Genomic DNA, 24,176 nt, shown 5'->3' with positions numbered 1-24,176 from the left:
ATCTCCATTCGCAAATTGCTACTAGTGAAGCCAACTTGTGGGAAGGGGGCATGTAGTGGGCTGTCGGTCAACACAAGCACTCAGCTCTGTGTGAAAGGGATTTAGCAAAAATTGTTGGAGATGGGGCAGGGCTTTGGTTTCTGGGAATGTAGGATTCTAATGCTCACAGTGCTAGGTTAATTGTTGGCCTCGATGATCTTTGGAGGTCTGTAATTCTGAGCCCATCAGTTAGACTAGAACAGAGCAGTACCACACAGTGCGGTTCAAATTCCTCAAATGAGGGAATGCGTGGCACCCAGCTGCCTTTTCTCTCATCCACAACATGGCTGCAACAGCTCAGAACCGACAAGTGGTGCAATGATCGTCTCACATTGCCCTTTCTTCCTTTTTATAATTGCAATTTTATTTATTTTATTTCCAACTGCTTTACTAGGCTGAACTTCTCATTCACGCCTAGCCCTCTAGCTTCTCTCCCAGCGCTGTATTCACTTTTTGCAGAACAACCTTTCCAGCTGCAGGAACATCACCCTCAGTTTTGCCTTCATTCACTGCATCTCTGAATATCCACTGCTCCCATTGATCCCTTACAAATCTCACAAAAGCAATACAGGACAAACACAGCCCTGTGGCTTTCTCTCTCTCTTTCCATACCGGACCTGAAGCCCTGTCTCCTTCAGCTCCGCACACAGCAGAGAAGTCTGTCTCTTCTTCAATAAATATTAGACAAACTGATGCAGCAGGGAAGTTATGTTGAATGTCAGTAAACATTTGATGTCTTGTGGAAAAACCCTGCTTTCAGTAGAAATTCTAAGAACATTCACTACTTTGCAAAAAAGCAAAGAAATGCGTACAAAAGAGAAGGGAAAGGAAAAAAAAAAAAAGCTTAAAAAATAGCAGGGAATGCAGAGCTCTGCCTCACAGTCTCCCCTGGTCTGTATTGTTTTGCTTCAGCTGGTTGACACTATTTAAACAGGTTCCTTATTTAATAAACACAAGGGCACTGAGATATGTTTTCTGGATCCTTTTCCTAGAACTGAAACCTCAGCCAGGGCTTAGATACTCACAGAGCTTTCTCCTCCTAACAAATCCAGCATGATGGCCCTGCTTTATAGCTAAGAACTTGCTTCTGCTTTCCTTGTATGTTCCTTCAGCCCTGACCATGTCCCCACAGGGCTGTGCCCACTGCAGGCTCCCTGCACTTGCAGCGGCCTCCCAAAATGAGGGACCAGAGGTCTGTTGAGTTGGGTATGGCATGTGTGAAACCTAGAGGGGAATGCTGGGAGGGCATCACTATCCTCATTTTCTGCTGTAATGACTGAGTTTTGAGTCGGGTTCAGAGCAAGGAATCAGCTCTAGTCACTGCCCGTCTTCCTCTGCTTAGCAGCGAAATGCTGAAGAGGTCAGGTATGGAAAAAGTCCCATGGCAGGCTTGTAAGATGCTCAGAAGCTTGGGGTATTCTTGTCTGCACTAGGTGTGGTATTGCCTGCAAATCAGCAGGGGTGATCCTCCCTCTGCTCAGCACTGGTGAGGGTGTCTGGGCAGGGTAAGGTGGATGGATGTTAGGGAAAGGTTCACCCGAGGGTGGTGGGCATGGCACAGCTGCTGTAGTTCAAGAAGCATCAGAACAACATTGTCAGACATACGGTTTGATTTCTGGGTACTTGTGCGAAGCCAGGAGTTGGAGTCGGTGATCCTTGTGGGTTCCTTCCAACTCAAGATATTCCACAATGCTATGCTCTGTCTGGAGAAGGGGAGGTTCAGGGAGACCCCATCAATGTCTATGAATGCCTAAAGGGAGAGTGCAGAAAATAGAGGGCCAGGACAAGCAGCGCCAGGTGCAAACTGGTTTGCATTCCTGTGCTGTGCAGGTGCTGGCACAGGCTGCCCAAAGGCTGTGGGACCCCTCCTTGGAGATGTTCAGAAGCCATGGGGGTGTGGGCCTGAGCCCCCTGCTCTGCTGTCCATGCTGGAGCAGGAGTGGGACCAGGGGGATCCAGAGGGCCCTTCCACCCCAGCCATGCTGTGGTTCTGTGTCTGTAAGAGCAAACACAGCATTCTTAGCAGCAGAGCAGTTCTCCCCCAGGTACTGTCGGCTCCCAGATAACAATAAACCCTGTGGCTTCAGCTCAAGGTGTCATCCTTCTCTTGGATGTGAACTGGGTAAGAAATAAAATAAGTAACTGCTGAAATAGGAGGAAGTCCATTAAAATTAGTGTATGCCTGCAGAGGATGGTTCCTACTTGGCTCTTGCTTCCTGCTGGTGGTAATGAAGGCATTCTCTCATCTTGCAGTACCGTGGGTAGCCAGCATCTCGCTAGCTTGGAATGAGTGCCTTTGTTACACAACTGGGAGTGGCACCAAAGAAAACTCTTTGTGCCATAATTATATCTGAAGATGCAGATAATAACTCCAAGCAGGGATAATTTGCCATTAGGCAAACAAAGCAGAAACATTACTGTTCAAGAACGTTTCCTTTGCATTTTTCTTCCTTGTTAGGCTGCCTTGGATACCTACCAAGTGTTGCGGAAAAAAAGATAAAACCACAGTGCCAGAAATGGGAATTTTATAGACCACTTAGACAGAAATTCTGGGATTTTTTAGGCACTCACTAAAATGGTGTGGAGGCTGCTGATGAAGAGCCAAGGAATGGCTGTATTGGAGATGCGTAACAGAAATTAATGCACAAAGAAAAATGGATAGGAAAACGGTGGTCAGAGGGTGAGCAGGTTGTTGTCCTATAGGCACAGCAAGGGTGTGACATTCCGTTGGTCTATGTCATGTGATGCTGTAAGAAAAAGATGATAGACTCTCCTTCATGTAGTCATTGCTTGGAGCCAGTAATTTTGATCTTTCTTTTCTCTGAGAACAGACGACTTTCACCACTAGGAACATGTAGCTCACCATCCATTCAATTCAGACTGAGAAAAAAGTCCCAAGAAGTGAAAGAGAGGTGAGTACATCCTTTGAATCTAGTGACACTCCATATATACCTTGATCTGTACAGAGAATCATCAGCAGTTGCCCAAGAGAAATGGATCTCTGAGAAAATGAAGGGTGCAATCCTTCACCTGTTTGTCTGCTCCTGTCTGAAATCATCTGCTCCAAGCTGTAGGAGGGCTGTGATCAGTTGTCATTCAAGGGAGACAGTGTGCGAGCACAGGCAGGGCTGTGCAGCTGTGGGACAACTGGGAATGGGCAGGAGGTGGGGAGAAAGAAGGAGAGAAAAGTTTAAGCGATTTATGGGCATTTTATATCTGAAATGTGGTGTTTGAGTTCTTTGCTGTTCGTCCGCCCCATCCAGGAAGTAGCTTGCCTTTGGTACCCCTGCTGCAGGTTGTCAAAGTAGGCTTGTGGGATGGGATTTCTCCCTCAAACACCTATAAACAAATGATGTTCAAATAAGGCAACTTTAGGTTTCCTTATGTGACCAACCTGTTCTGCTCATACTTACTGTTGAACACAAATTTCCTCTGAGAGCAGTATGTGAATTAAAGGAGCTGGGAAGACTCCAGGGCTCTAGTGAGGGGAAGGCACCATACTGAAGCAGGGAACTTTCCTCTGAGGTGCACAAAGCGTTGCAGAAAGGCTGAAGTTTCCAGTGCTGGTAAATGGAATAAAGATGACAAAATGGTTCTGTATGAAAGAAAGGGACAGAATCTTGGACAAGGTCTGTGGTGATAGGACAAGGGGAAATGGATTCAAACTAAAAGAGGTTTAGATTGGATGTAAGGAGGACGATTTTTACAGTAAGTGTGATGGGGCACTGGCACAGGTTGCACAGAGAGGCAGTGGCTGCCCCATCCTTGGAGGCTTTCGAGGTCAGGCTGGATGGGGCTCTGAGCAACCTGATCCAGCTGTAGGTGTCCCTGTTTGTTCCAAGGGGAGTTGGACTAGATGGCCTTTGAAGGTCCCCACAACTCAAACAGTTTTATGGAAATGACTGAATTGCAATATTGAGTTTAAGGTTCATTTCTCTGGGAGCTAGCCAAAAGAGCTGATGTTCTTTTTATGCTTTAGAATAAAATGCATGTTTCAGAATAAAACCTATGTTAAAACTTATTCTAAAACTTACATTTCAGTGTGGAGTTAGCAATACTCAGATCCAATGTACCATTAAAATACGGTTTGCCGTATATAAGCAACAGCTATAGCAAAGCCAGGCTTTCAAATGCTGTAGACTATTCAAAAAGTCTCGTTTTCTGCCCTCACTCTTCCACATCAATCCAGAAGCAGCCGAGCTTGTTCCCTCAGTGTCAGCAGAAGGATGGGCTTGCAGAGGGTCTCATCCTGCAGCCTGAGGTGGAGTAAAATTTTCATTTCATCGCTATGAATTAAATCCCTGAATAATTTAATTCAGTAGGTATTTGCAAAAGGTCAGATAGATGTTGGTAGTCTCAGCAGTTCCAGGAACAGTGCTGCTTTATTAACGTGGCAGGCAAAACGTTGTTTCTATGGATTGTGCATAAATAGTGTTTACAATTTTATTTTAATTTCCTGTCTCTGAGCAAGCTGGATGCAAAACAACCCAATAGCTGAAGTTGTACACTAAATTATATGGGGAAGGCACCGTGGGCAATAACTGAGTGCAGAACATGGCTCTGGGTGCTTGAAACTCAAATCCTATTTCTAATTTAAAATCATTCTGTAAAGAGATCAGATTTTTCTGATTAAAACTTTGAGAGTGGTTATATTTAATATCCACATCTTTATTCCACGCAGCACTCAAATTTAATCTCTGTCTAATAAGAAATTTTTTAAATGATATTGACTCAGCTAGGAGAGGGAAACATCTCCAGTGGGATATTTTCACAGAACAAAGTAGATTATCTGGCTTCTCTGGCCTGGCTCCACCATGCACCCAGCCTCACCCATACACTGCACAGTGAAGAGATTGAATTCCTTGCTTGGTGGAACAGCAATAATTACAGCATTAAAAGATTGTCCTGTGTTGAGTCTGTTTACAAGTATGTGCGATTGGAAAAATAGCTCCAAAGTTAAGAAAATCCCCACACTGTACTGAAAACTTTCAGTCTGTGCTCATTTTTTTGTGCCATTTCTGCTCTCCTGTGTCTCGTGGCTTCTATTTTGCTGTGTGCAGTACCTGACCAGGAGCGACTGGGAATGCATTTGTGCAATGCATTTCTACTGTGGGCATCGTTCCAGGCCTTCAGTCTTATCCAGGGTGGCAATTTCCACGTGAGCCTTCGAGGCTCAGCTCACATCTGCCCTTTACATGCGTGGGTGCTCACAGCTGCAGGGAAGAAAGCTGCTTCTCTGTGCTTGTTCTATGTTTTTTATTTAAAACAAAGATACATTTAAATGATGGTAATTTATCATAGATACTTGCCAGGTGAAGAATGCTTTCCATCCTCGTTTAAAGTCATCAATATTTATTTTCATTTTATTTAGAAAAAATAGTTCTACTTCAAAGCATTATTTTCACACAGACAAGCCCGTTCTCCCGACCCCAAAATGCTTTACTTGACTATGGCACCAGCATGATCTCGACACGTCTTAGCTCAACTAAAATAATGTGAAAAAAGTACTTCAAATGTAACCGAATGATTTTGATTGTAAGGCAGAGATACTGACGTGGAGACTGAAATACATGTATTTGTGTTTGAGGAGAATCTATTTGCAGCTTGGAAATTTTCAGAGATGCTTAGAAGTGCAGCTGAATACTGAGCTAAACTGTTGATGTTAAGGACACCAGATTTTTTACAGGAGAATTTATGACAAATAGACCATCTTCTAAGGCTTTTTATGAAGTCCCTTATCTTCAGAGAGCCCTCTTCCTCCTTTGTACTTTTGAAGGGAAAATGATATAAAGCTTAGACAGAGACAGCATCCATGAAGTTCTCACAGCGTTTTACTGTCAGCTGAAGTGTTTCATTACCTTGGAACTAAATCATATCAACTAATGCCACAGCCACTTCCCAAGACCAGACGATGTCCACTCGAATTTCTGTGGGCCACTTGTAGCCCCTTCTGATGCAACTCAGGGGGGTGCAGACATGTTCATGTGTGTGTAAGAGCACTTGGAGAGTGAAGCCCTTGTCGTCTTCCCCTCCTCTTCATCACCAACCTCTCCTCTAATCACAGGCGGCTTCTGCTTAGTGCAGCAGGTGAAAGTGGCTAGAAAACCCATGCGGAAACGCTTGTTCATGAAGCAGTATATGATAGGGTTCACACAGGCAGAAGTGTAGGACAGCAGGTGGATAAAGGAGATGGGAGCTCCCGAGAGATGCAGGTCTGCTGAGGCGGTGTCAAATGCGCGCCAGGCGTTCACGCTGAAGATGGGAGTCCAGCAAATGAAAAACAAAACCACGATCACCATCAGCATGCGGATGACAAGTTTCTTGGCCATCAGGTTGGCAGAAGAGCTGCTGCTTCTCACCCTGTCTATTTTGCTGTTTCTCATAGTAGAGAGTTGTTGCAATGGCACTTTCCTTTTCCTTTTGGCTTTGTGCAGGTAGCACCCATCTCCATCCTCGTATTTGGCGATGCTGGTATTTCCTTTTCTTTCTGTACACATAAAGGAATGCTTGAATAGTTGGCAAAAGGTCTCTGAATGGTGTCTCAAATTACAAAAAGAATTGGTTCTAAGCCTAAATGAATATAACATAACTCACAGACAGACAAGAAAGCATATAACATTGTGAGTTATAACATAACTCACAAACAAGACAGAGAAAGCACAGTCCCAGTTCTGCACCACTCATGTATCGGCTGCTCTGTCTGCTGGCCCATAGTATTCTCCCATCATAATTGCACACAAACTGATGCAACAGAAGACTGTTTGCTCCAGTGTTTGCTTACGGTAGTTTTCACAGTAATATGCTGCTGCTCTAATTTGACAATTTTGTTGTAAACTTTACTGACAGAAACAGTCCTCATCCACGGCCTGAAAAATATCCTGACATTTCTATAAAAATTTTAAATTTAAATCATCCCACCTAGAACAACTGCAAAAAAAAAAACCAACAACATAGGTGAAGAATTACTGGTAAGAGAATAATGGAATCACCTCAATAAAAAAATAAATGCTCCTGGCTGAAACAGATTATAACCATCATTTTTACAAATAGAAAATTTTGCTTATTGTGGTCTCAAGGTGACTGCTTGCATCTTCAACTCTAAGTTAAAAAATAACTGAAATGCATTGTTACCTCTTGACGATCTTCTCTGGCTGGTATCAAATTTTATTCCTCTGTAGAGCTCCAATGAAATGAGGCCATATGCAACCATCATTATTATCCCAGGTATAAGAAAGAGTATGAGCAGCAGGAAGGTGTACCTAAAGAATCAATAAATGGACAGAGACTGGGGAACAGTGCAAACCTTGTTGTTGTTGTTGTTGTTGTTTTAATATGTTCCTGGCCCCTTGCAGAAGCCACAGGAATTGTTGTTGATCCTCAGAGGTGCCCTGGTACTGGCTTCCAGTACTGGGCTGAGATGTAGCTGGTGTGCACTTCCTTCCCATGGCTGAGGCACCTATTGGAGGGATGGTGCAGACATCACTGGGGCTCCCATCCCTGGGTCTGTGCAGAGCCCCTGGGGATGGAAGCCCATTCTTTAAGGTGAGTGCCTTTCCTTTGTTTGCACATCACTGTCTGTTGCTCTCCTATGTAATGCACTGATGGCAGCTTCTCTAATGTGACTGAAAAACGGGGAAATCATTCTGTTTAAACATTCAGGAGCCTACATCTCTTCTGCTCCTCAGAACTTGTGTACCAGCTCGTTAACACATCGTAGAACCTGTAGTGATGCCTTGGAGGAAAGAAGTTTGACCTGCATCCTTCCTCCTCACCTGCACTCACACTGACAAACTCCTGAGGCTACTGAAAGCACTGGTATGGCTTTAATGTGAGTGGTGCATACTTTAATCTTGTTCCTACTTCCGACTGACCTTCAGGAGTGGAAAAAAAAACCATCAAATTAAAATCTTACATCTTCTCAGCACCACTTGAAGTACTTGATCATTGTGCAAGGACACAATGTCAAAATGATATTGCTGCTTGATGGTGCTGCTGTTTACTTAGCCTGCCTGGAGGTGTACCACCTGGAGCTCTACCACTCCCCTCATTTCTCTTATGCTCTTCTCTACAAATAACCAAAAAGGCTGAGTTCTCAAGAAGGGCATTTGCAGTCTCTCCAGGGTTTCAAATTCTACTTATCTGCTTCAGAGGATGTTCGGATGCAAATGTTAGCAGGCAAGGTAGCATCACACACACAGGAGGGAGCCTGTGTACGTTTTTTTCTGAGATCAATGAAAATTTCTCTGAAAATATTGAAGTTTATGCTTAAATGAGTTAAAGCAGAAGTATTCTGACTTGATCAGTGACAGATGCTTTCTTTATAGCGGGGGCTTAGCAGACCAGTGGGAGAATCATTGCCATGTTAGGTGTCCTTCCTATGACAAGGCAGAAGTTGTGTAAGAGTCAAAATGTAAGCAGCTTAAAAATAAGATTCTTTTTCTATAAATAAGCTTGAGAGAAGTGTACATGTTTCCTGGTGGCTAATGCTTAATTTTCAATAGGCTTAATGCTACCATGAAATCCTGTTTTCTGCCAGATAATTATGCATTTGCTTAGAGTTAGATAAATCTTACCAAGACTGTTGAATGACATCACTTGGCCAAAGGAGCCGACACATGTTGGCTGTGCTATTGTTGTACTTGGTGAAAGGGACCAGCTTGCTGTAAATTGGGTATGGTGACATGATGGTAAAGGAAACACACCAGGTAGCAGCAATCACTTTCAAGGCATGGGATTTTGTCTGCCAGACCCTGGACTGAAGAGGTTTGCAAATGGCACTGTACCGCTCCAAAGAGATGGCAACCAGGTTGAATGTAGACACACTTACAGAGATACCTGCACGTAGAAAACGAAGTAAAAGGTTATTCTCGCGTTTAAAATGCTTCTGCTGTTTACAAATAATCTTGCTAACTTTCTGTATAAACGTGGAGAGAACACAAATACAGCAAGCTAGTTGTAAGCAAAATTATTTGTAAATAACGTGCTGATTAAGTTAGTGAAGAGTGCATAGAAATTGGGTCTAGGTCTCCATGCCGACACTCCTGCTCATTGCTCTAGTGCCAGAAGTCCAAGAGGAAAGATTCATTCATTCAAACTGAAATTCTGAAAGCAGAAGGAAAGCACTTTTCTTTCTAATTCTTTTTCGTACTGTGTGGTTTATGCACCAGAGTAATTGTGTTTCATTTCAAATCAGCATTTGAAATAGTGGGATTTCGCTAATGCTCTTTTAACACAGTGCTGCAGTCCCTATTTTATTGCTTTAATTTTTTACTTGTCCTGCTAGATTGGTGATCTGATTTCCTCATTCAACTGAATTAAATACTTCCATTTTTAAAAAATTAGATGCTAATGGAGTTAAAAAAGTAGGAGAACTGAAACTATGAAGAAAATCTTTATCCTTCAAGTATCCCTAATTTCTCCTGCTCATATGTTATGAAATATAATGCAGTGGTCTCTGTTTCTTTCACTGAAGCATCTCAGTTTACCACTGCAGGATTATAGATATTTTTGCTTAATTTTGCAGCAATTTTTTCTTTCAGTGTATGAACTTTAATTTTTATGAATTCTCTGATGCCAGTCAAAAATAAAATACTGATGTCTTAATGTTTTGCTTTACTCAAATCACCTGTAAGTGAATGTCTTCTTACATCTTACAATTAAAGACTGAGAGCAAAGGTGATAGAATGGTTGTCAGCACCTATTTATCGGTAGAAGCTTCTTAACCTGAGTTGCTAAAGGGAAATGTCCATGTTCTGATTCTAAAAAGAAGACACCTTCGTAGCTGAAACGTGCAGAATCAGAAATATTTCACTGGATTTTTATAAACTTATAAATTGTGAAATAAGAGAAAGATGACATTGCTTAGGTAAATTTTTATGACATTTATGGCAGTAATTCATTATAACTGTTTAAACACAGCCTTTAGTTGTACTGGTTTTATCTACAAAAAGATGTTGATTTCCCATTCCCAGTTTAGGTGCATACTTCCACATTACATAAAAGTTCTCAAGGGCGTAAGTTAAAGGGGCACAGTGCAGGCATTTTGAAACTCCTGGCTCAGCCTCCACAAGCAAAAGGGGTGCAGCACAGCATACACAGGTGTGACTTCCTGAAGTCAGTCTGTAAGAGCTGCATCTGTACAGCCTTCATGTTGTGATCTACTGCTGACCTCAGATCTGACCTGATCTGTTCTTACAAAGCCCTTGCTCTAAAATCCAGTTCTGCAAATAGTACCTACTTCTGCTTCTGACTATTTTTGTCCTTGCAAGTACCACCGCTAACAAAAATCTGTGTAGTGAGGACTATACAGACTGTCCTTTTTGATGGATGATCTGGACACTGCTAATAGTTCTGTCAGTGATAGGTAAGCAACTGTACGTGCCAGGTTCCTCATTAAAGCTTATTTGTTCAAAACACTTCTCACCTGATACAGTCAAACACTTCTGTGTGCAGTTAAAATTAACCGAGTATCTCTGTGTTTTGCTGGAAACCAGATCTAAAAATACCTGCCCTACAGAGTTGTTTCTTGATGATTTTGGTAACTGCTCAATGGCAGATAGAAAAAATCAGGTCATTAATGAGCTTCTCACATATCCCACTAGTTAATATTCAAAACAAGAGAAAACTTCCAAGACTTACCCATGAAGTAAGTGGCAGTTTTGCAAACAGTGCTCCCAAAAATAAAATCTTTCAGCAGGTTGGGAATAAGGGTGAATGGCATGCAGAAGAGGCAGAGCATTAGGTCACTGACTGCCAGGGACAGCAGAAATATGTTGGTGACTGTTCTCATCTGTTTGTTTCTTATCAGCACAGTGATGACCAGAACGTTCCCCAAAACACTGAGCAGAAATATCAAACAGTACAGCAGGATCCGGATTATCTGATGCAGATCTGAAAACAGTCACAGAGAGAAATCAGGTATGAATTATATAGATCATAGACTATTATATGATTCATTCTTTAATCAGTAGGTAAACCCTTTCAAAAACCTGCCTGGTTTTAGTCTTGCTGAGGTTTATGCCTTTATACCAATCAGTTGAAGTTCTGAAATTCTTAAATGTATTTTGGTCTACTTCAGTTGTATAACTTTAAGGTAGGACACATACAGTGCACTTCTGAAGGCAAACACAATTTCTGAAAAGCATGTTCTGTTCAAACTGCTTTAAGTGCACTGCTCATTCACCACAGAAATTCCTCCTTTCTTGTGAAAGCATGAAATTATACAGCGACCAAAAACATTTTAATACAGTGATGATTATTTCAATCTCATAGTGTTATAATTTCATATTTAATCTCTTTTACATGTTGTGTCAGACCACATAACTTCGGTGCTATGGATTTTCTCAGAGTCAAAATTGTGTTACTCCGTGTCCTTCATAGAGCTGTTTACATTTTGTACCCGATATTCCTACTGTCAGTTTTCCATTCTAACACAGTTTTGTTCCATCTGGACGTTTATCTTGGAAAACCAGTACATACTGAAATCTTTCCTGCCTGTTTCTCATCCTTACTTATCAGCAAGTAGTTGATTTTGCATTCCCCCACAGAAAAAGCCTTGTCTGGCTGTTTTGCTCCATGCTCGCTTCCAGCTACAACTCAAACTGCCTGAAAGAATCTATTTTCTATACCTACCTTTAGAAGAATAAGGTGGATCATCCACACAGTAAAAAGTCTCATTTTCCAGGAGGATATCACACAGCAAAGCAGTGATATTGGTACTGTTCTCAAGGAAGCTAGCATCAACTATTTCCATCCTTCAGGATCCACAGGTTAGCTGCTACGAAGAAGGCTGGTTTGTAACTATCTGCCCATTCTTTCAGTAAACAGATATCTTCTGAATGAAGTCTTCAAGAGGAATACGAGAGAGGCAGAGGTGCAAGTAAGTTCTTTAACCATCCGTCAGGAACGCTCTGGTCAGGCTGAAAAAGATTTATGCCATACGAGGCAGTTTAGAAAAGCAGGGCAAGCATGCAGACATACATTCACACATATGCACACATGCACACATCCCCTCCTGTACTTTTTTAGATCCACCCTCTTTTGTTACTGGCCTACTGTTGGGATTATAAACAGACTAGAAAAAGATTACAGTGTTAACCCCTTGCAAGGTTGCTTCTGCTCACGTCTCTGCAACGTTTCTCAGAGGGAGGTTGCTGTGCCACAGCCAATAAATCACAACCGGTGAATGATGAGAGTGATAAATCCGTCTCTCAACCAACACCACTTAAAATGTCCAGAGGAACTAAATAAACAGGCAGAGAAAGGAAAAATAACACCAAGATTTTGCATGCCTTACGTGAAAGTGATTTTTTCTTCACATTTTTCAGAACAGGAAAACAAGAGCTGTTTCATCTATCTCATTTAGCAAAGCGCTAACTTTATACTGAAGATTTTCGTGTCCCTGATCCAAAGCGCAATAAGGCCACAAATGCCAGTGTTCCTGGATTGAGCTCTATGGACATATGCCATTAGAACTGTTGGCTAATATAAGCAGAAGCCTAAACATATTTTCCGTGCATGGGCTTCTATTTGACTTGTAAACTCAAGCTGATAAAATACTGCGCATTAGTTACGCATTAGTGCAAAATGTAACCTTGGCTGTTTAAAAGAAGCCCTTTCCTCTGAGTTCTGCTTTGTGAATACATAAACACTGTCCTCTCTGGTGCTCCACAGTGTCCTGGACTTTCAGCATAGCAGTGGATTTAAGATCTCTTTTTAAATACACAGGGCAATAATAGGTTCCTAATAGCACGTTCCTAACCCCTTGAAGTTGGTATACAATGACTGAAAGTCCTGGATTTCTTCTCCACCCTCTCCAACTTTGGCTTGCAGTGCCATATTTGGAAGGGGTATGCAGGAGAGTAGATTGAAAAGTTCCGATTTCTAAATTACCTTTTCTGTAGCAATTTTATTATAGTAATTTCCTTTACATGCTCTTGTAGTTGAATTGTTGTTGTTGTTGTTGTTTGTTTGGTTTGGTTTGGTTTTAATCTGAGACAAAACAGGATCAAACTTGCAGACAGGGTGTACAAAATGTCTCATCAGAAGGAAACATTAAGTCCAGTAGAATTCATTTTCAGCCTCAAAGGTATATCACACAGGTAGGAAATTAATCTTACTTTTATCTTTCTACTTGTGGCTTTCAAAAAATGATACTGAAGAAATAAAAGTTGAATTTTGTCTCCATTTTTGCAATAATTGACCATTAAGCTTGAACTTTAAGTGCTGAACTCTGAAAAATCTTGCTCTCTTTTAGCTGCCTAATTCATCTGTAATTTTTTTGCATGTTTTAAGGACTACCTTGATGGATGCTATTAACCAGCATTAAATGACAGATTTGCCTATTTAATTAAGCACAGATTTTTTTTTTTTCAGATTTAGTTTTGAATGATAGTTCAGATTATTTTGAATAGCAGTTCAGATTTATTTTGAATTGTTCCAGTATTTCATAGTATGATATCCCTAACATCTGAGTGGCAGCTAAGACAGGTGCTGATTCGGTGGTGGTAATCCACAGGAAAAGCCCTGTATACTTCTTGGAAAGGACTTCTGGGTTTAGATTGCTTTCTCACTCCTCAGAGACAGCAAGATGCAGAAATTCTAGTCTAAGTTGCCAAAACTTCTAGTTAACAACTTCTCTTTCCTTTGAAAATGACTTCCTATAAAAGGAAAATCAAAACAAAACAAACTCAGACCAAATTTTCTAGCATCTATCTGCTTTTCTAAGATGTGCCTTGCTTTCAGTATCTGTATCTGAGTCGTTTCATTTAAGTCTTCAAATTTTAGAGCAGTCATAAAGCAGCATTCAGTGAACGATTTTGAGCTCTCTCATTTTTTCTGTCTGAGACCTTTGCATGTCAAAAGAAGCTATTATAATTATTTTCAATTATTATAATACTCTGACCTGCTGCAAACCACAGGCTGGGTAATTGTGTTTAGCAATTCCTTTACTGAATTAAATAACCTGTAATGGAGTTAGAGTCTTTCTGTAAGCAAGATGTCAAATTGTTGTTCTAGGCTTATTTTTAATGTGGAAAACTTCTTTCTGGTTTCCTGGCACCTTCTATTAGATCTGTGTTAGAGAAATGATTGGATGTGTTTTCAGTTTCGTTTGTGTTGACTGGTATTAGCAGTATTTCCTTCATTACCTTTTACCAGATGTATTGCTGCTTGGAGTTGGATTCTTTCTCAATTCATTTTTCATCTGCAGCTTTTATACTGGTTATACCACTGCACTTTTGGGGTTAGTTGCTGGTGTTCTGATGAGTTTTACATTATTTTTGCTCTGTGCCTTGAGGAAGCAGTGGTATATTAAATAGAAAGATGATGTCTTCTTTTGTTAGATACAGACTGAGACTGAGAATTTACTGTCTGCTGGGCTTCCAGATTTGCTGGGCTAGATTTCCAAGTGTCATCTATGAAGACTCCAGGGAAGAAGCAGAGTGAGTTGTCTCTCAAAGCACCATTACAGCGAATTACCATTCTGAGCCAACTTCTCCATAGCTGTCATGACTTTATCATGTCTGAAGAACATGAGGTTAGTTATTCATGCCTTGTGTATAAGCTGTTTCTTCCCTGAGCACTGTGGCCCAGATCTAAACCTTTTCTAGTTCATGTACAGCTTTTCACAGATGCTAACATCTGAAGAGAAACCAAGGATTTTAATAATGGAATATTGAATTTTTGTGGGTTTTTTTCTTTCTCTGTTCCTTTCCTGATAATTCCTGTAATCCTATTTGCCTTTTTTATAACTACTGAGAATTGAACTGATGTTTACATGGAAGAATAATATTGTAACTACAGCAATCTCTTTCCTGCATAGTGATAACTAGCTTAGAGCTCTACAATATTCATGAAGAATTATGTTTGTTTTCTACATTGCAGTGATTTTTATTTTAGAAAGAGCTTCTTGCACCTCTTCATAGTCAGCTTTTCTTCTTCTCTCCTTGATTGTTCTAGCATCAGCTGAAAATTCTTTCATCTCACTCCTTTTTTCCATTTTGTGGTACATTTCTAAAAGTGATGAATGGCTGAGGCAAGGCTTCCTATGGGGCTCCATTCGTAATTCCTTTTCACATCTATTTTTTATGTTGTTCCCTGCTTTACTCTAAAACAATGGCCTCCTACTTGTCTATGATGTCTCTTTACTACTGAAATACCACTTCCATGATTCTCCTGATTCTTTCTGGCATCCAAGTCCATGCCAACTTCGATCCTTCAGCCTAGATTGGTATTTCAAGACTATTTGTAAACACTGATTGCTGCGTATGTTGAATTATCCAGGGCTTGGGAAACTCCCGTTAGAGAAGCAATGAAGATACAGACCCAGAAGTGATACAGCAGCTCAGTTACATGGGCTATGCCCTTAGCACAGCATAGACCATGTTCCACACTGAAGAAACAAAACACAAAGCCTGCAGCACTCATGAAAGTTAGGACTGCCATTTAAAAATCCTGTAGTGTAGACCAGGTGTTCAGAGATTTGTATGTGTTATTACAGTACCCACTAGATTTATTTCTGTGGATGCCAAGTTTATAAACTGGCTCTTCATCTCAAAGGTTTTCACTGTAACTCTGTTTGAATATTGGCATTATGTTTGCAAGAGGTCATATTTAATAATTTTACTATTTCCTTTAGAACTTCTGGATGAATACCATCTGGTCCTGGACTGAGCTGGATTCAGTATCTGCTGGCTAAATTGCCAGACTAAATGAGTAAGAATTTGCTATGAACTCAACTCCCTTTTTGGAGTTGATTTCTGCATAAGACATACTAAGATCAAATGTTTTTGTTTTTCTAGGCATTTTTTGCATAGATTTACTCAAATGTACAGCCAACAATCTCAGTATTTGGACAGTTTTGAGTTGCCTTTTTAACATAATTTCTCTCTAATACATTTGACTAATTGCATGATAATAGATCACTCTCTTTCTAGCTGATCAGTACCATTTCATTGTCTCCCTACAAGCTTTAAGAAAGAAAAAAAGAAACTGTTTAAATGAAATGCTTGTTAACCATAAATGTCATTTTATTATTTAGGAGAAACAAAACATAAATGGTTGTCCTACCATACCATAATTTGGGATGTTGGGAATTTTAGGCAAGAACTTCCTTAGAGAAGGCTGCCTTATTAACTACACTGATTTATTAATAAAATTGGCTTTGATAATGAAGAAATAATGTAGGTATCACAGTAGCATAATGAACCTCTGCAGGTAGTCTAGAGAGATGTATACAATGTTTGTCCCAATATTTGAAGTAGAGAAGATAACAAAAGGATCTGTTTTTTTTTGTTTTTTTTTTAATTTTAATTATATATTTTTTTCTGCTATGTCATATAATGAACACACCAGTTTAGTACCAAAACAGGTAGTGTGCTCTATCATTCCCTGCTATGTGTACCATACCTTTCTTATCCAAAATCAAACTGCATCAATTTACATTTTCCTCATAGATTTGCTTGAAGGTTAAGCGTCTGTTTTCCTCACTAATTTACCAAAGACCTTTTCTTATTCTAAATAGAAAGTCTACTTGTAAAATTATGAATTTGGAAAATCTTAGCTCTATCTTCTACAATACCTACAAACAGTTTTGGGTTTGTTGCCAGGTCTTTCATTTGTCTTGGCAAATGAAATAAGACAGATGAGTTAGAAGAAATATATATGGAAAGTCACGGTCTAGTTCTGTTCTCAAAAGAGTTATGCTGGCATTAGGCCATTGATTCTGTGGAATTACTCTCATAAACCACAAGGAGATTTGAATAAGGCCACACCTTTGGAGAACTCACAAAATTCTCAGGAGCACATCTATTTTATTACATTTATTTAAAGTATATTACATTCAGGTAGGTTTTTTTTCAAGGTGATCTGACCTCGAGCCCCTTTAGGTTTTCAGAATAACTGCTGTGAAGACCAGTTTATTTAATCATCCAAACTCATCAGTGTAAGGGTGAAAAACGTGTCATGACACCTACAAGGTAATGATATAACTGTTCTTGTCAGTACTAAACTCCTTAATAAATCTCAGAAGCAGAATAGACTGTTGAAAAAAACCCTATGTGTAACAATCAAGAACCGTAGTCTTTTCTTTTTAATTCTCCAGTGAAGACCCATAATAGTCACTATCGTTTTACTGCTAGTAGTTTTTGTTAGTAGACCTTAAAGAAGTGTACAAAAGAGGTTATTTTATTTTAACCACAGTCACTATGATTTTCAAGTTAGAGACAAAAAAATGAAGCCTAGGAATGTGAAGTGATTTGGCACAGGTCACTCAATGCACCAGGGTGTTTATAAAAGAAAATAATCTCTTCAGGCTCTTTATGGCCTTCCCCTGGATCTTCTCTAACAGCTTTATGTCTTTCTTTTGCTGGGGGCACCATGCCTGGATGTAGTAGTCCAGACAGGGCCTCATAAGGGCAGAGCAGAGGGAGACAATCAACTCCTTCACCTTTCTGGCCACCTCTCTCTTGATGCAATCCAGTTGGCCTTCTGGGCTGCAAGCACTCACTACAGGCTCGTGTCCAGCTTTCATAGAATCATAACATCATAGAATTGCTCAGGTTGGAAAAGACCTTAAAGATCATCGAGTCCAACCACAACCTAACCATGCTACCCTAAGAACCCTCCTCTAAATCATGTCCCTGAGCACCACATCCAAATGGTTTTAAAACACATCCAGGGATGGTGACTCCAACCACCTCCCTGGGGAGCCTATTCCAGTGCTTAACAACCCTTTCAGTAAGGAAGTTTTTCCTGATATCCAACCTAAACCTACCCTGACACAACTTAAGGCCATTTCCCTCGTCCTGTCACCTGTCACCAGTGACAAGAGATGAACCCTGCTCTCGCTGTAAGCACGTTTCAGATATTGGAAGAGAGCAATAAGGTCTCCCCTCAGCCTCCTTTTCCCCAGACTGAACAGCCCCAGTTCCTTCAGCAGCTCCTCGTAGGACATATTCTTCACAAGCCTTGTTGCCCTTCTTTGGACCTGCTCCAGCACCTCAATGTCCTTTCTGTACTGAGATGTCCAAAACTGAACACAGTACTCGAGGTGAGGCCTCACCAATGCCTAGTACAGGGGCAAGATTACTTCCCTAGTCCTGCTCACCACAACATTCCTGATACAAGCCAGGTTGCCATTGGCCTTCTTGGCCACCTGGGCACACTGCTAGATCATATTCAGCCAACTGTCCATCAGTACACCAAGGTCCCTTTCCAAGGCAGCTTTCCAGCCACTATCAGACAACTTTTCAGCCATTAGGCAGCTTTCCAGCCACTAAAGACATCCACCAGACCCCCTTTTCCATGGGGCTCCTCTAAGTTCTTCTGCCAGGCTGTACTCATATCTGGGATTGCCCCAGGGTAACATAGGTCTGCTCAGCCTTGGGAAAAGAAGACTGAGGGAGAGATCTGATTAATGTTTATAAATACCTAAAGGGAGATGGGAGGCAAATGGATGAGGCCAGGCTCTTCTTGGTGGATAAGAATCACCAACCCTGGAGATATTCAATGAATGTTTAGAGGTTGTGTTGAGGAACATAGTTTACTGAGAACTATTGGTGACAGGCAATTGGTTGGACAGTTGGAATGGATGATCTTGTAAGTCTTTTCCAACCTTGGTGATTCTATGATTCTATGAAAACCTGAACATAGGAAGTTCCATACAACATGCAAAAGAACTTCTTTGTGGTAAGGGTGATGGAACACTGGAACAGGTTGCACAGAGGGGTTGTGGAGTCATTCAAGACCCATTTGAACACCTTCCCATTTTATGGAACCTGCTTTAGCAGGGGGATTGGACTTGATGATCTCTTGAGGTCCTTTCCACCCCCTGCAATTCTGGTTCTGTGAGTTTGTGTCCTGGCCCAAGTACATCACCTTGCACTTGGCCTTTTTGACCTTCTAAAAATGTTAGGGGATGCGTGTCTCATTTAGAAGGCCTTTTTACTATTACTTCTGGTTACAACATAGATACAACATCAACAAATTCCTACCAGAAATCTCCAAAAGGAATAAAATAACCTCCTTGAAAGAATCCAAGTAGAATTTTGATTGAAAAAAAAAAAAAAAGATTATAGGATGTTCAGAATTTTGCTGTTTTTCTATTGTCATGATTTTGCATGGAAGGATTAGAAGGGGAATGAGATTGTGAGATAATGGACTGTGCTGCTCAAGTTCCAGGACTCCTAGGATGAAAGTGTGATTTTAAGTCAGACTTGTGGCTATTTTGCTGTACACAATTAAGTATTCTAAAGTTGTTTGACTCTTGCTCTTTATATTGTGACAATCTCCAGGCCCTATTTATTTATTTATTGCTTCACTGAAACTCTGCTAGCTACCAGTTTAGATTAATTATTGAACCAAGTAAGAGGAAGTATGAGGAAAGACAACTTGCAGAAGTTGAAATTCTGCTATCGGTCTTGATTTGTGGAATGTTTATATTTATTTGCAAATTGGCCAAATTATCTTTGCATTTTGGACTGCAGTCAGGTTGTTGGTTTTTATTTTTTCTGAGAAACAGAATAGCGATGCCAAATACTTGGATTTATTTCAACTGCTATACTGAGCTTTCTTGGTAGCATTTGATAGTATTTCCATAGAAAGTCATTTCAAAATGTTATTCAAACACTGAAAATAAATAGTAGTTTCCAGAGTTCCACCACAGATGTGCTGTTACTAGATAGAATTATTGATCTTGCCATGCTTTTTCTATGTAATTCTTAAGAAAACACACACCAAGGAACAATTGCTTTAGCTAGTTTGGACTATTTGCTTATGTTTATACAATATTACATTGTGCAGGGAGTTAATGTGACAGAAAGCATGTAAGTTTTAAATTCATTTTAATTGTTCAGTCTTTGCTTACATTACAAAACTGTTTAAAGCTGCTAAGGAGAACATTCAACTCTCAAAAGAAGGAATAGGCAAAACCCCAAGAACAAATTCTGCTCAGAATTCTCTACATTCACTTGGCAGCCAACCTCAGCTAGTTTGGACGCTATGGCATTCCCCAGATATCCAGGGGCTTACAAATAAGGCAAATACATTGGAAGTTGGATCTTTGGGATGTAATCATTGCCTATGAAAAAGATACACTTAGTTGATGCATTGCCAATTTTACTTTTACAAACATTAGAGAATTTGTAGCGAATGTGGATGATTACTTCAATAGTTCGTGCCTCTGAAGTCATTATCTTACATATGCAATTTCATGCATACTGGTTTCATCCTTCCTGTAATCACCGTCATTGATGATAAGCATTCTTTGCACAAACAAAGCAGTGTAAATGCAGAGGCTACTGCATTGTTTCTTGGATACCTAATTTCTCTCAGTATTTTCCCTCTATTCTGTAGCATTCATTTTTTAGTCTTGTAAAGTGGAGAAACGAAAAAAATGAGGAAGGAAAAGTATTTCTGATGAAGTTACTAGAAAAGCTCAGTTACAATTAGTGATTCATTTTACAACCTCTGTTTCTTTAAGGTGTTTGAAGCAAGTAAAGCTTCTTTTAAATATTATAAGTATTATGCCAGTAGCACGCCCCCAGATTCTATTCACACTCACTCTGTCTTTAAACCTGATGTGTATGTATTTGCTCAAACCATAACTGTACAGTGTTCTTACCTATTTAATTTTTGTTTGCAGTTCAGTGAAGAAAGCCAGAACTATCAACTTCAATTTTATGCCTTTTCATGCTGAAAAATCTTGTTCACAAGGTATTATTTAGAGACTGCAGGAAATTTCAGATTAGATTATGTGAGAAATATTAAAATCAAATCTAAAAAAAACAGACCATAATATAAAATTCTGAATACATTTTGATTTTCTTTTTTAAGTAGGAGTAAGCCTAGGTCGTGTTTTTGTCATGGATGTGTTAGGGTTTTGGTAGCTTTGGACTACTGTATAATAATGCCAAAGTAGAGTGTTTTTCTAAGTAACTACAAGATTATCAAATGTATACGTTTATATAAACATATATAGAGCAGGTTTGGGATGAGGTATATACATTTGGGATGTGTGCATATATGTAAATACATACATTTTCTCCTCCAAATCGCTTACCATATCTGCTCTGTAGGCTATTCTAAGTCTTTGTGCCATGCCTAGTCTCATTATAAACCTTTACATATATACCTGCAGGAAAATATTAACTAAGTTTTGAAAGTATCTTCCTCAAATAATTGGTGTCCTCTCCCTTTATTATTTCTCTACATGTCAGTACATACGTGGGGAGAAGGACATCTCATTGATCTAAATCCTCAGAATGCTGCCTTTATTGTACATCTAATTTAACTTAAATGAAAAACTTTGTATGTGAGTGTTGACAAACCCCAAGAAGGAAATTTTCTGCTGTATTTTAAATAACTACACACTATCCAGCAGAAATGTATATTGCTGCAGGTCTCTGTGAGTACAAACCCAAATGCAATTTCAGACAAAGACCAGACATTTTTATCCATGTGGGCTACTAGCTTGTGTCTATATTCAAACTGTGGAGCAACTTTTGTCTCATCTGCTCTGGAAAATATGTCCATTGATAAACAGTGGGCAGGCAAGTTGACTGCAGGGATTCTTCCATTGAAGAACAAAAATAATTAAAGATAAAAATAATTAGAGAGAACAGGGAGGCATCTGAGGAAGATGGACTAAGGCAGTATCCAGCTCAGGGGTGTCAACTCCTGGAGCTGGATCATGGAAAATCTGGCTGTAAAACTTCCTCTGCCTTAGCTGTCTAGTAATTATTCCACAGTTATCCTTCTGACAGTATATATTCCTCCAATTCCACTCCTATATTATTACTTACTCCTGTCCATGATTGACAAGCTCAGCTATAGCAAATCTATACAGTTTTCCTGAACTGTTTTATCATTTTCTTCTCTCTTCTCTGCTCTGCTGCCTTCCCTTGCCTTGCCTTGCCTTGCCTTGCCTTGCCTTGCCTTGCCTTCCCTTGCCTTCCCTTGCCTTCCCTTGCCTTCCCTTGCCTTCCCTTGCCTTCCCTTGCCTTCCCTTGCCTTCCCTTGCCTTCCCCTTTCCCCATTTTTTTTTTTTTGTTCCAATGAATATAAATAATTCCAACTGGTTGTATGTTGGATTTTTGTTTTACTGAGCTCTAAAAATGACACAAAACAGAAAATCAAACAGCGTTTATGTATTTTAAAAATTTGGTTTTCAGTGGGCAAAACTACCTGAAATCACGTCGCCTAGATTTTTTTATGCTTCACTGAGCTGGATACAATGTTTGCCATTTTTGCATTATGGAGATTTGTATAAAAATTTATATTTGAGGAGTTAATGAGAACAAGGAGGTAGTCTGCAACTCAATGGCTTTGCATACAGCATGCAGAACTGTCTTATACACACTCGCACTTTCACCTGCTCATTCCGCTTTTCCTAGGTGCTTGCCTTGAATTTTTGTGCACATTCTTATTTTGAACTTACTTCCACAGTAAAAGCAATAAAAGTAGTCTACCTACTTGTGTTTTGTGCCTACTCAACAATTCCCATAATAGGCAGAATAGTATTTAAACTTTGCATACAGTTTTCTGCTATAATCTATTCCTGTATGTAAATGGAGGAACTGTGTTTAGAAATCAGGGCTCCATTTTACATTTTTGACATAACCTCTTTTGGTCTAATACAGGACAATCCCAAGTATTTCAGTGTAGGATTCCTAGGCCCCTGACACTGCCTGTGATCTATCAGACAAGACTCTATTCCATAGTTGGTTAAGATATTTATTCAGTGTGCTGTGCTCCTTCTCAATGGTAGAAAGCATTTGTCTGTACGAGGAAAGAGAAGCATCATCAGTAGAGACAAAACTATGAGAAACTATGAGAAACTTTGGACTGTTCTGCATGCCATGTTCAGTTCATTCAGTGTTTCCACCAGGTAATTTATCTTACTGGCACTTCTGGCTGTGTTTTGTTTGAGCAGACATCAGGTTAAGGAAGCAGAAGTCAAGAAGAAGCATATCTGAAAAATGTTAGCAAGGGAAATAAGGATTCCTGTGAGCCAGAGTGTTCTTTCTAATGCTTACTGTATCTGGTTGTTTTCCAACCCTACACTAACCAACGGAAAAGAACTACAGAACCCTACAGGAGCTTTCTTATCCTCTTGGTTTATTCTTCACTTCTGAATCTTCTATTTGAAAATACAACAAAGTATTCAATCAACTTATCCTTCCTATTGATAATTAAGAACTTAGAAAGAGGATAAATTACCTTTAATTTTCATAAAGGAATAATTTTCATTAGAGGACTATAAAAAAAACTACCAATTGCCAATTACTTGGATGCTATTGGTATCCAAGAAGAAATCCTCGTCCTGTCTCTGAAGTTTATGGCTCTGCTCCTTAGTGATTTAGGTATCTTGCCACAACCAAATACAAGCTCTGCTTGTGTCTATATCATACAGTCTCACTGAAATCAATAGGTTTAAAAAGGCAGCACAGAATCTTACAGTACCATACCTACGTACTAATAAACTGTGGCCTGAATATGTTAATTTCCTGCGAGAGAGTTTAATGCATTTCTTACCTACTGCCCTAATGTTTACAGAACCTCAAAAGCAATGTCTAAACTAAAGGTACATGCATATTGGGGAAATGCTTGAGCGTTGAAGAATGTCTTTTTAACAGGTTTGCCTACATACAATAATTGTGTAAATCTCCAGACAGACTTACTGACAGCTGAACATACAATTCATAATTAAAATATGTCTACGAAGTGCAAATGCTATGCTGTTCATAGACTGTAATTTAGAATGTTTTTTTTTTCTTCAAAATTGTCTTTGACCAATAGGCTCCATTTCTTTCGTAAGCTTATGAAATCCGCATCTATATAATTATATTTTGAAAGTCTTGTTAAGTGTGCACATTTTAAGAACCAGAAAATGCAGAATGATAGTGCTCAAGGCTAGGTAGCTTGATTAATAACGAAACACATGGAAAGCAGTCTGAAATTAATAGCTCTAGAAAAATTACGGACTTTGTGCAGGTTTTATACAGCTAAAAACTGACAGTTGCTATTATGACAGCAATGCCATTAAAAAGTGCCAGCAAAAGATGCTACGACCTGAGATACATTATCCTCTGTAGGAAGGATTAAACCTACATAAAGGCAAGGTCTGGTAGGAAATCACC

At 39.8% G+C, this 24,176-nt stretch overlaps 1 protein-coding gene across 1 annotated transcript; it reads right to left on the bottom strand.

The window, feature by feature from the left end:
* Positions 1-5,999: 5,999 nt before the first annotated feature.
* Positions 6,000-11,976, bottom strand: CCKAR (cholecystokinin A receptor). Its single transcript, XM_048942326.1, has 5 exons — positions 11,671-11,976; positions 10,678-10,929; positions 8,613-8,874; positions 7,171-7,298; positions 6,000-6,526 (listed from the first exon to the last, which is right to left on the bottom strand). Exons 1-5 carry the CDS (start codon positions 11,789-11,791, stop codon positions 6,000-6,002), a joined length of 1,290 nt encoding a protein of 429 aa, XP_048798283.1. The 5' UTR covers positions 11,792-11,976.
* Between the last annotated feature and the right edge of the window lie 12,200 nt (positions 11,977-24,176).

This window comes from Lagopus muta, chromosome 4 (assembly GCF_023343835.1).
Source record: "Lagopus muta isolate bLagMut1 chromosome 4, bLagMut1 primary, whole genome shotgun sequence".
In the NCBI taxonomy this organism is placed as follows: Eukaryota; Metazoa; Chordata; class Aves; order Galliformes; family Phasianidae; genus Lagopus; species Lagopus muta.
Note: the sequence above shows the minus strand (reverse complement) of the source record. Positions and strands in the feature narration are given on the sequence as shown.